Source organism: Carassius auratus, unplaced genomic scaffold (genome assembly GCF_003368295.1).
Source record: "Carassius auratus strain Wakin unplaced genomic scaffold, ASM336829v1 scaf_tig00007301, whole genome shotgun sequence".
In the NCBI taxonomy this organism is placed as follows: Eukaryota; Metazoa; Chordata; class Actinopteri; order Cypriniformes; family Cyprinidae; genus Carassius; species Carassius auratus.
The window spans coordinates 125,128-137,821 of NW_020523831.1; the positions used below are offsets into that span (position 1 = coordinate 125,128).

At 35.9% G+C, this 12,694-nt stretch overlaps 1 protein-coding gene across 3 annotated transcripts in view; it reads left to right on the plus strand.

Moving 5' to 3' along the window:
• Positions 1-12,694, plus strand: part of adgrd1 (adhesion G protein-coupled receptor D1) — a 45,366-nt gene that overhangs the window by 11,982 nt on the left and 20,690 nt on the right. For all 3 annotated transcript variants that reach the window (XM_026244746.1, XM_026244747.1, XM_026244749.1), the window contains 6 exons: positions 126-287; positions 458-517; positions 751-877; positions 5,289-5,396; positions 7,493-7,568; positions 8,819-8,960. In XM_026244746.1, the coding sequence (XP_026100531.1) occupies positions 126-287; positions 458-517; positions 751-877; positions 5,289-5,396; positions 7,493-7,568; positions 8,819-8,960 (675 nt within the window). The remainder of the gene's footprint in view (positions 1-125; positions 288-457; positions 518-750; positions 878-5,288; positions 5,397-7,492; positions 7,569-8,818; positions 8,961-12,694) is intronic.

The window sequence follows — 12,694 nt, forward strand, 5'->3', positions numbered from 1 at the left end:
TAAGTTATGGGAAACCACAAGAACATGCCATTACCAAGCCACACAGAGCCATTACATGTGATTGTGGGTCATTTTATGGAGTGCTGTTGACAAATATATAGTGGATATTTTTATGTGTGTTACAGAGAACCACAGAGATCCCCCGACCTGCCTCCACATACCTGACAAAGGCCGTTCAGAGACTTCAGGACCCCATGCAGACACAAACACTCGACCTCCTTCAGTCTCTATCATTTAACTTTCCAAACAACACTATACCTCAGCAAACAGCCAACAATCTTACACAGGTGACGATAGGACAATTGAGGGTTTTGGAAATCATAGAGAAACAGTGAACAGATTTGTAAATCACAGTGGGGAAGAAAAATAAAAATAGAAGCATCTTAACTGTTTCTTTTAGACACAACACACACACACACGTTTTTAACTATGCATCATTCTGCTCTATGTGTTTTAGTCTCTACTAAAAAGTGTGGATGAGGTCATAACTGCCAGCGACTGGAGAGAAAATGATGAGGTACGTTTAATGGATAGATTGATGTTTGGAAAGATATGAAGTCCTTTCATTCATAAGTAGGTCCAGATGAATCTGCAGACTTTTTCCACATTTCAGCGGTTCCTTTGAGGGAATATATGTAGAACTGAAAGAATATGTTAAATGGAGCTGAAGGTACTACACATGTATTGGTAGCTGAAAGAATGATCAGGTTTGTAATATACTTTGGACTTGTCTTTTATCGTGGTAAACAGTGGAGTCCAGTGGTCAGTGGGCTGGTGGAGACCGTGGATAAAGTGATGGTGCATATGGTCTCCAAGCTTCGGTCCAGCGCAGACGCAGAGGCTCCTTTGGCCATAGGGGGCAAGAGCTCTGTAGCAGGTCAGTACACAGTCCAAAACACTTCTTCAAACTTTCATTTCCAGAATATATGTTCTTAAAAAATTCACACTTCCTCCCCTTCCTCTACATTCATGACTGGCTTGAAGTATGTGGAGTATGTCCAAGTATGCTCAAAGGGGAACACATATCTAATACACATGCATGAATGCAGCATACAGGGTGTGTGTCACAGTGTACAATTACCTTACTTTGAGATTTTTAGTTACTTTTTCTTATTTTTTAGGAGCGTTGAAATGCTACATTTGCTACATTTATATATATATATTTAGTTTTTTCTTTAAATAATTTTGTTTTTCCTTTTTTTTTCAGAAGTTAATTTACTGAAATGTATTCCAAGACCTGATAAATGTTAGAACATATGTGAGAAACAGTTGGAACAAGTGGATTTATGTTCATAATGATTTGAAGTAGTCAGAAGTGCTGCAAATGAAACAATCAAATTCAAATGTGCATGTCTATCTTGTCTTAAAAAAAAAAAAAAAAACGTAACATGGAAAAAAATGAATTAGATATTGGCCATAACATCTCTTGATCTGCTCTGTGCAGATTCCAAATGATAAGTCTCCCTCTGAGATTCCACGAGTCATCCTCCCTTTGCTATGATAATCAGGGCTGGGGAGTTACGGAATACATGTAATGGCATTACGTATTGAAAATACAAAGTATGAATAACTGTATTTTGTTATAATTACATTTTAAATAAGGGGTAATCAGATTACAGTTACATCTGAAAAGTGTTTTAGATTACCAAAGTGATTACTTTTAATTTTAATGTTATTTCTTAATTTGATACTTAAGTAAAGTCTGAGGATTTTAACCAATACGACAACTGATTCTCTGTTGAAACACAAAAACTGCATGCTGCAGCTTGTTCATTTAGCGACTCCTAGTCAGCGTGCATACATGCTCATCATCACGACACAAACATTCTCCTACAATTCACACTTTGTATTCAGTTAACACATCCATATGAATCGTGCATGAAATAAAAGTTTATAAGTCAAACAATATGCTTTATGTGCTTTACAGATGAACTTGAAGTCTTTATTCATTTGAAATGTTCAGGAATAGATCATCTTTGGCTTGATAATGCCAGTTCATGATCCGATTCGTGAACAGATGATTCTTTTGAGTCAATCTTTTAAAATAATCATTTATTTTGTTTGACGAAAGCACTAAGCGAACTGTGGTTGTTAAATATTGAACAATAACAACCAGTTAATATTAAAATAAAACTCTATGGATTCCTATTAAAGCAACTGTATTAAAGTTTTTTCAGTCAAGAGTATTGACTGATTTTTCTCTGTGTGTTTAGTGTTGTATTAACATTTAAGGAATAATTCACCCACAAATTAAAAGAGTGTTTTATTTTGTATACCTTCATGTACTCACTCAAAACTTGTTTTAAACCTGAATAAGTTTCCTTCTTCTGCCAAACATAAATGCTATTTTGAAGAAGGTGGAAAACCAAACAGTTGCTGGTCCACAGTGACATCCATACTATTTTCTTTCCTAATATCAAAGTCAATGTGGACCAGCAACTGTTTGGTTACGCAGATTCTTCAAAATATCTTATTTTGTGTTCAGCAAAGTTAATATAGGTTTGGGACAATATGTGAGTGAATAAACAATGACAGAAGTTACATTTTGGGGTGAACTATTACTTTAATGCACACTGCAGCATGTAGCGTACTGTCCCTTTAAGACCTGCACGCATCTGATATACAGACATGCATCTGTTTCTTTTAGTTGTTTACTTTCATTGTAGACATATCTGACATATCCGACAGTCTGTACATAAACCTTGTGTGTTTGACAGTATTAGCACAAAACATAACTTAGTTCAGTAATCGGGCACAGTTTTCGTGCCGCGCTTTGAGTGTGCTCAGAAAAACCGCACGTCAGAAAAGCACACAAATGAAACATTTAATTAACCAGTAAGTCTTTAAAGCAGATGCAAAAAAAAAAATATTTTGTGAATAAGTGCAGTGTCTCTTGAGAGTAACTCTACCACTATGTTAACACTGATTCATTCAGTTGGACTGTAATTTGCAGCTGTGTGCTAGAAAATGTTAGAAAAACAGCAGCAATACATAATTCTGTAAAAAAAAAAAAAAAAACTTTAACCTCTAACTTTAGCACTCACTATTCTAATTCTATTATTTAAAAAAAATCTAACTAGCTTGCTATACTTTTTCTATTCTATCTGTTTTCTTTTTTATTTATTATATTATTTAAAAGCCCTTGCTACGTGTACTGTGTTTAAGCTAACTGGGACTTTTTATAGCACTTATATCATTGCTCTTTTGTTGTTTTTGATTGCTTCCTCATTTGTAAGTCGCTTTGGATAAAAGCTTCTGCTAAATGACTAAATGTAAATGTAGTATAAGCTTATATACATTTTGTGACTGACGCCAGCAATTAATTGCACCTGTTTCCTTATTTGAAGACCATTTGAATAATGAATTGAAAAATAATAATAATAAAAAAAATTAAAACAAAATGAAAACACAAACATGACATTTATGAATACAATTATTTTAAACACTTTAGTTATATCTAATTTGCCATTTTCAATTAATGTAGGCCTGTTACATTCTTCTGATTATTAGGCCTATTCATATTATTAAGTTACTTTTATTCTTAAATTAATATTACAATTGTTTTGCCCCACAATAATTTTATAATGCATCACCGCAAAATTGTCGCTGCAAGGTAAAGATTGTGGCTAGCTTACTCCTTATTGAAAATGTTTTTTAAAACGTCTTTCAAAACAGGTTTATTGATTATAGGCCTGTAATTAAAATGAACACTGCAATCATAATGAAAATAAAAACAAAAAGCTTTATTTCATGCAGTGTCAGATGCCGAAAGCGGCGTAAGTTTTTATTTTCACTTTCTAGTGAATCGACTGAGATTAAGAGATTCACCGCATAATTATTGTGCAAAGTTTGTACATTGCTTGTGTGATATCCATTGGTTCGCCTTCCTGGTTTGAACCAAATGTTTACAATATTGCGACATAATATACAATTTTTAATATACAAATACAATTTTGGCTACGCAACTGGTTTGGTGTGTCTGGTTTTGTTTTGAAGCTTGGAATGCAGCATGAAACAGCACGGAATCCCATTCATTGTATTCAAATCTCAAATCAAATTTCAATCGATTGATTTAAGATTTAAATGACAAATTTTTTTGTTGTTCATAGAACTTCTGTGGAAAAATGATGTTGTTAAAAATAAAATGCAAAGAAAACACGAAAAGTAGAATTTGAGCCAAACAAGCTACAGGAAAATGAACTTGCACAGAAAACATGTCCTCTACCCTCTGGAAACATGGGACCACAGTTATAAAAACGACGTTCAAAATAAGTCTACATTTGATGTTGAAACGACGTCCACAAACTACTGTACCACATTTGGACTATAAATAACCCTTACACTGAGGTCCCACAGACGTCAACATTAGACGTGCGGAAGATGTCGAAAAAAGACGTCGCCTGCTATTACAAAACAACCCCTTCAGTGGACCGAATTTGGACGTCTAAAAATTACATGAAAAAGACGTCACTCCGACGTCACATTGCGCAGTGGGAATGAAACACATTACTGATTACTTTTTAAAGCTTGTATTTTGTAATCTGTAGTGAAATACATTTTAAAAGTAACCTTCCCAGCCCTGATGATTATACTGTGTGAGAACCAGATGTCCCTTGAGAAAACCTTGTGAGCTATTATTGAACTTCACCATCACAGTCAGTGAATGACGTATAAATAAACACAAGATCACAGATGATAAAAAAAGAGCGAAGGACTCTCTCTTTGAGAATCTCCTATGAACCTATGAACTTCCCATAATATTATTCAGATGGCGCCCTGCAATAGCATTGTCACAAAAACCATCTTTTAATAACATATACTGTACCACTAGTGTACCAGATCATTTCATTTTTCTGTGCCAGATTAAATATCCCCAGAAAAGTGAATATGCCGTTGATCCTCTATTTTAAGTAACTCTGTTCTTTTATATTCACCAAGGCTGCGTTTGTCATTGTTGTTGTCATTCTTAATATTTTTGTAGAAACCATGATACATTATTTCAGGATGTTTTGATGATTTGATTCCTTTATTTAAAACAAAAATTATAATAAATATTATAAATGTCTTTGGTGTCATTTTTGATAAAAACAATGCAATGTAGCTTTCAGGTATTTGTTTTCAGTCAAGTAAAAAATGCTTAAAGTTTATCAGACAATTATTCAAGACATGTAAAAAGAACAGTAACTGTGCAGTAAACTGTAATACAAATACATTACAACTTACAAACAAAAGAGCTCATATACAGTTGAAGTAAACAGTGTTGACTGTATTTTTTCGAATGTGTCTAGATTACTCTCTGATGAAGATCCCTCAGAACTACAATCTGCAAAGCTACAGGTTCCCCACACAAGGGAAGAGTTACATCTCAGTACCAGGAGAGGCCCTCACAATGCAGTGTGAGTATGCACAAACCCTAAACACTGGTGTTGATCCATATCCTGATCCTGCAGCTTTATGTTAATAAATGTTTATTACTGGAGTAGGCACATTTGATTTGATTTGATTTGATTTGATTTAGTGATTTGATCTGAGCAGAGTGCAGGTTGTCCTAAGAACAGTGCCTGTCTATGTCACCTATGCCATCCGCTACTGACTAATGGGATTAATCAAGCATAAAGTAGCAAACTTTAATGTTTTTCCACTCGCTTAACCGCAATTTATCCCTAATGTGCATAACGGAACAAACAAAACCTGGACTGGAGCATAGAAATATGAAATGGAATGGACTGCAAAACAAACTGCCAATCAATTTTCTTTTTTGAATAGAATGTTGTTGTTCTGAATCATTCCTACCCAGTTTAAATTCTGCTTATAAGAAAATGTGCGCGCACACTTCTAATCTCTTTTGGACACCTCAAGCTGGGGTGAAAGAACACATTGATTTCATAAGAGGAGGACGAGGGACATTTTTTTAGTTGTCTGTTTATTTGTTGTTTACGGTTGAAGAGGACAGTGCAGTTTATCCTGCTGCTCTCTGAAGTCCAGAGAAAGTGTGTGCACATTTTTATGCATAAATTGCGAGCGATAGCTGAAGAATGAGGGTTGCGGTGTTTCCCATGTGGTGGTGGTAATTATGAGGGCATTAAATGTTTTGTTTGTTTGACACCGTTTTGGGGTCATCTCCCCTCAGCTCCTCTGGCATGGTGCCGAACCTGAGCCCGGTGCCGTTCTTTATAAAAACGGTTTTAATAATCTATTAGAGCTCTGCTCTATTATCAGAAATGGCACATAAATGCTAGCACTGGCATTCATGTGCCACTGAACCGCTTCTGTGCTGCCGGACATATGGTAGACTTCATTAACAGAATCTAGCAGAGCTTTTATACACCAGTTAAAGACTGCAAGAAAAGGTGCGCATTGAAACACTCTGCATTTCCACTGAGCCAAGTTTCTTTTAGACTTAAGAAAAACATTGGTAGAGAGATTTTGCCCATTGGTTTGTGAGGTTATTGGCCCAGAGCTCGTCTCAGAGGAGTTAGTTTGGGCACAGTGCTATTACATGTTCGGTCCATAAACACCTGTAAAAACAGGAATAAGTTGCATCAGTTCTCAACTAAAACTGCAAACAAGCATCACTATGCTGCTTTTTTTTCACAAGCAGATTGTAATTAAAATTCTCGTTGATTATCCAGATGTTTTGATATTTTTCTGATGAACTAGTTGAAATAAAATCGCAATATTAGATCAAAAACTTAATGGAAATAAAAAAAAAAGGGAAATCACATCATAAAATGATATTAAATAAATGTTTAATTATGTTTATTTAAACATATTTTTGTCTTGCTCAAATTGCTGAATCATTTTATTGCTTTATTAGACATCAGTTAATCGAGACATTTACAAAACATAAATAAATAAAAGGCACTCTTGAGTGTCTGGTGATTTCGTTATTTATCTGCCACTGTGATCAGGTTTATTTAAACTGGTTGTTGTTAATAACTGGCCTAGACTAATTTAAATGCCTCTAACTGGTTTCTGTATTCAACTTCTGCATAAAAAGCTTGTGGCAAATGGTAGTTTAATTAAATGTAATACTGTGAATAATACTTTAATCTCAATCATAATGCCAATCTAATGTAATGTCTGACAATGATTAAATGATATTACCATAACGGTCCACAAGGCTATTTATACTACAAATACTTCTGTCAAATTAGGATAATAATGATTGTGTTTTCATGCAAATATTGAAGTTGAACTCAAAGGGAAATGGCCTTATGTATTTATTATTCAATGGCTGAAAAAGTTTTGAAGTAGAGTGTAACATATCTTCTCTCACACACGTGGTGGTCCCTCATCGTGCTCTTCTTGCGTGTGTGTGTGAACAACACACATCTTTCCCATTAGAGCTGTAGTGAGAGGAGTGCATGCAGTGTCTGTGATAATGAGTCTATCCTCTCTGTGCATTTCAGCGGCACCACAACACATTCTTTAACACACACACGCATCTGTGTGGTCAAATGTTAATACTTGTATTTGTTTCCCCCTGCAGCTCAGACCACAATCGTGGGACTTTTCTACCACAAAATGCACAACTACTACAGAAAAATAAGCCCTCTACAAACAAGGTAAAGTGTGTGTGTGTGTGTGTGTGTGTGTTCCCTGTTGTACATCGTGTTCTTGCGAGCTTGTCTTTATCATTGTGATTCTCTCTCATCTGGGCCTCTGCGTCTGATACTCCCAGCCATTAAGTCGACTGATAACACTCTCTTTCCATCTTTCCAACAGCCATGATCAGAACTCATCTCATTTTTTTTTTTTTTTTTTTTTTTTTTTTTGCGGTTTAATTTTTTTAGCACAGCTCTGGAACTCAGCTAGCCTCTTTTTTTAGTGCAAAAAGTTCAGTTACTCTTTGTAACCAGACTGGCCAACAAAGCTGAGAGCTGCTGCAGGGTAAAATCTTGTTGATGTCTAAACATTCATGAGAACCCAAAATAAAATTGATACAAATGTTATATGAGCTGTCAGTTATATACAGTATTGTAGATTGCCAGTTTGTGCATCAGTGATGTGTTACATCCTTACACCAGTGGATTGCGACAAGAGATTGTCTATATAAGTGAGTCAGTGAATCATTCATTCATCTGATTTGTTCAAAACTCATTGTTTCATTTAGTCGTAGACGGCCCGACAGGAAGTGGTGCTTTAGGAACAGCAGAAATACCAGGGATGTGATTTCTATATAGAGATGACCCATGTGATTTGCATAGATACGAGGGTTCCCGCCTCCAGGTCTCTATGAAACTGTGATCCAAAGATATTAATCTGGGCCTTTATAATGGTAGTCTATGGGATCAGCTCCTGGGGGGTGGGGGGTTGGTTACCGGATGACGATTGAAATTGTGCAAATGGCCTCAAGCTGTAATGTATCCTGAAAATCCTGTATAATTCAACCAATCAGATGATGACTTCGTCCATGCTACACATTATTCTGATGAAGCGTTTCCATTTTTTTAGTGCCATATGCATCGGACATTCAGCAAAGGTCCGTGGGTGTGACGTCTGAGGCTGAGACTAATTCTGCTCTGACTTAGTTTGGAACTATTTTTACTGGCAGAGAAAAAACAGACAATGTAACTGAAAATTTAACTACCTCTTGTTTAATGAGCTGTTCTATAAATACAGAACCACAATCTTGCTGTTGTTCTCTCTAGATATGATTATTATTATCTTAACGCTACCATTACGTGTTATTATTGGTAAGATATTAGTTCTTTGCAGATAGTTGTTATTAGCATCAATTTTTTTTTTTTGCTCATTATGTAGGGTTTGTAGAGTAGTTAAAGTGTGGACAATAACTGACTGTCCGTCTCTGCAGGATAAATGAGGCAGTGGATTTCAAAGATCATAAGATCCAGATGGCCAGTCATCTTATTTCCCTGAAGGTGGAACCCTCTCCTGCCCTGTCACTCAACCTGTCCACTGAGCCGCTCATCCGGATCGTCCTCACACATCAGCTGGTAGGAGAACATCAATTCTCGCCTCATTTTGTTGATATCGGCATTCAATCAGGAGTGTGGGTGCTTGTGTGCATTTTTGTGTATAACAGTTATTTGGTATGTTTGGAAGATCATATATATATATATATATATATATATTTTTTTTTTTTTTCTTTCTTTTTTTTTTTTTTTTTTTTTTTTTGCTTGAATAAGATGAAAAAAAATGGTTAAGCAAAAAAATTCAACCAACCGTTTCATTTAGAAATGAGCCGATCAAACGCACTCACATTCATCAGCCAACATCTGGCTTTCAGCAAATCAGGTAGACCCAATGTAATTAACATAAATTCATATTAATGACCAGATCCAGCCTGGCAGATTCGGCATCAAGCCAGTTACAGAAAGTACAATTCCAAGGAGAGAAGACATTCACAATAAAAATGAAGAAAAGTCGTTTTTGACTAAAAATAGAACTTTTTACAGTCATTTCTGTCACCATATATTAGAACCAGATTTTTTCAGTTGCTAGAGAGTCATTTTTAAGCTTTCATATGGTATCTTGTGTTTCCGCGGCAAGTGGTCGTTTAAAACATTGTCATGCATGTATAGAGAGAATGATCAGATTTCTAATGTATCCACACACATTTCAGACTATTTGTGACTGTGTATTCTGAACATTGAGGTTTGATTGATACATAGATTTCTTCTAAACCTACAGTCTAACCAGAATCATCCCTTTATATTTCTTAAACGGAACAGAAATATTTCTAATTAGTTGGAGGAAAACTTTCAAAGACCACTTTTTTTCTTACTTACTTTTTTTTGCTGCTGTGTTTGTGGTTATGTCTTTCGGTGAGCTGTGTTACACAAGAACCCCAGAGTTCAGATCTGCCAGGGCTAACCATGGAAATCCATTTCAGCTTGCATCATCCCTCGCACTTTTTTTTTTTCAGCTCTGAGACATCAAGAGCGTTGCGCCAAAAGAAAAGTGGTTCTGAATGATGGAGCCATAAGCCTTGAGGTCTTTTGAGAAGGGAAAGATGATTTGGTTTAACAAGGAGCTTATTTGGCGTGTGTGCGCAGATGCTAAGACTCAGTTGAGGATGCATCTGTCTGCCAAATTTCCATGGGAAACCCATCAAAAATGGATACAGATGGCATGTAGACAAGTTAACCAATACAGCATGTTGTTGGAGAGTATTTGCCATTAAAAAAAGCAAGGAGTTCACCATAGCATTGGATTTCACGCACCATGTTACACACGTTATTCATCAGCTAACCCACATTTGACAGCTCACTATGCTCTTGACCATTATATAACATCTGCTCAATCTTTGCATTGTCATAACCCTCCTAAACAAAGACTTGTTTCATTAAATAAACAAGAAAATAAATATATAATAATAAATATTACATTTTGTCATTGTTCTTTTTAAAGCATTTTTAGAGCTTTCCAAATCAAAACCATGCTGGCATGCATGTAACTAAAGAGACTACAGTTTGTTTTGCTGGCTTTTTATGGTTTTGTGAGAGAGGTTTTATTTTGATGATGTTTGTTTGTGGAAATGTGTCAGTGTACAAAAGACTGTTATGCGGAATAAAAGGAGCCCGCTAAAAGAATAAATCCAGAAGCATGCTAAAAGGGATAGTTTACTCAAAAAAATTTAATTACTAACCTTCCACTTGTTTCAAAACTTTTTCTGCTGAATATTGGTGGCCAAAAAGTTATTTTTTGTTTAAATTTTGCACGTCCATGCTACACATTATTCAGACATTTTTTAATGTCCTTTGGCCATAGTGTGAGTGATTGTCTAATTAATCCTGGCGCACTGGCTGTCTGTGTGTGGGACTGTCCAGAACAGAGCCATTAGTGTCAGGCCAGTGTTTCCTGAGTAATGTGTGTGAGCTGAATCCCCAGATCAATAATCTGTCACTGTGTCTGTGATGGAGTACAGTGATAAGACTGTTTAAAATAATGGTCTCTGTGTTGTGTTTTAGCCAATGTGTTGCTAGGTAGATTGATTCAACTACAGTTAACAACAGGTTGTCGCCGCTTCTCACGGTAAATTCGCCCTGTGATCAGAGCGAGATTTGTGTTGGTTCGTTCCCTTTGAAATACACTGGAGATTTGCAAAGCTGTATATTTTCAAAATCAACTAGTCATTAAACTAGTCAGGGGTTTTACCCTTCAAAGCACTGCCACTAAAATATTACAGCTAAGCAGTTGTTGGATGGCTAGTTAAACATCCTGACCCATCCCTAAACTACAAAGACTGCAATCTAAGCAACAATCCAGAAACCTAAAGCAGCAATCGCTTTTCTCCTTTTCTTCTGCTCTCCACTCCTCACCTGTCTGGTCTCTCACTGACACGAGGTGAGCAAATGGAAAGAGTGATTTCATGAGGATTGCTGGCGATGCTCAGTGTCGAAATCAAGAGGATTAAAAAAAAGATTTCTGACAAGCTCTCTCGGCCTTTACAACCTAATAAAGCTTTAGCGGAGCAGACACAAAACAGAGCATACTGCTACGCATACTGAGTGCGATTGTGTGTGTGTGTGTGTCTCAATGTGTGTGAGCATGTACTTGCACGTGTGTTTACAATAACCAAAGACATTAATAGAGGCTGTTTATTCATTTTAATACAACAAACATCTAAATTCGATGTGTATATGAAGTAGCCTGGACATTATTAATGTAATCATCCATTGTGCTGTGTTCATGTGAATGTGGTTTTGTGTCCAGTGAAGATATTTATGGATGAATTACTGAACCACAAGCAGTAAGTTTTTGACCAGAAAGCATTTCCGCTGTGGTTCAGATATAATCACAGATTCACACAGCAGCCCTAGTGGCATTACAACTTGTAAAATAATCAATAATGGGGTTTTTAAAGGTATAATAATGAACAGTTGCCCCCGCCAGACAATTTTTATTACTCTCACACCCGGTTCCTGTCTGAACTCACTAACTCAAGCGCCAGCTTACACTCTCCCTCGCTCACACAATTTTCAGTACTAGCTTAAAGACTCTTCTGAGTCACTCAGCCACTCATTCACTTACTTCAATCCTTTACATGTTCAGTTACTTGCACATTCCCTCAAATTCACTTTTTCATTCAGTCACTCATTCACTAACCCACTCATTGATTCCTCATTCATTATTCGATTCATTCAGTGGGAAAAATATTATAGCACAATTTTTTTTTTTTTTATGTTGGATTTAAAGTTTTGCAAGTTTCTGAGCAATATTGTCAAACTAATTTCCCTGTTTAAAAAAATAAGAGACTATTTAGGCTAGGGGTGATTAGGCTAGTATTATTGTGAAATATTATTAGAATTTAAAATTACTTTTTTCTATTTTAAAATACTTTTAAATGTAATTTATACCTGCGATGGAAAGCTGAATTTTCAGTCACCATCACTCCAGTCTTTAGTGTCACATGATCCTTCAGAAATCATTCTAATTTGCTGATTAAATGCTTAAAGGGATAGTTCACCCAAAAATGAAGTTTACCCCATTATTTACTCACCCTCAAACTATCCTATGTGTATATGACTTTCCTCTTTCAGGTGAATACCAACAATCTTCAAAATAACTTATTCAATGTTCAACATAAGCAAGCAACTCATACAGGTTTGGAACGACATGAGGGTGAGTAAATGATGACAGGATTTTCATTTTTGGGTGAACTATCCCTTTTACTTTTATAAAGAATATCTCTTTGGATTTGAGACTTTAGTCTTTTCAACTTTAC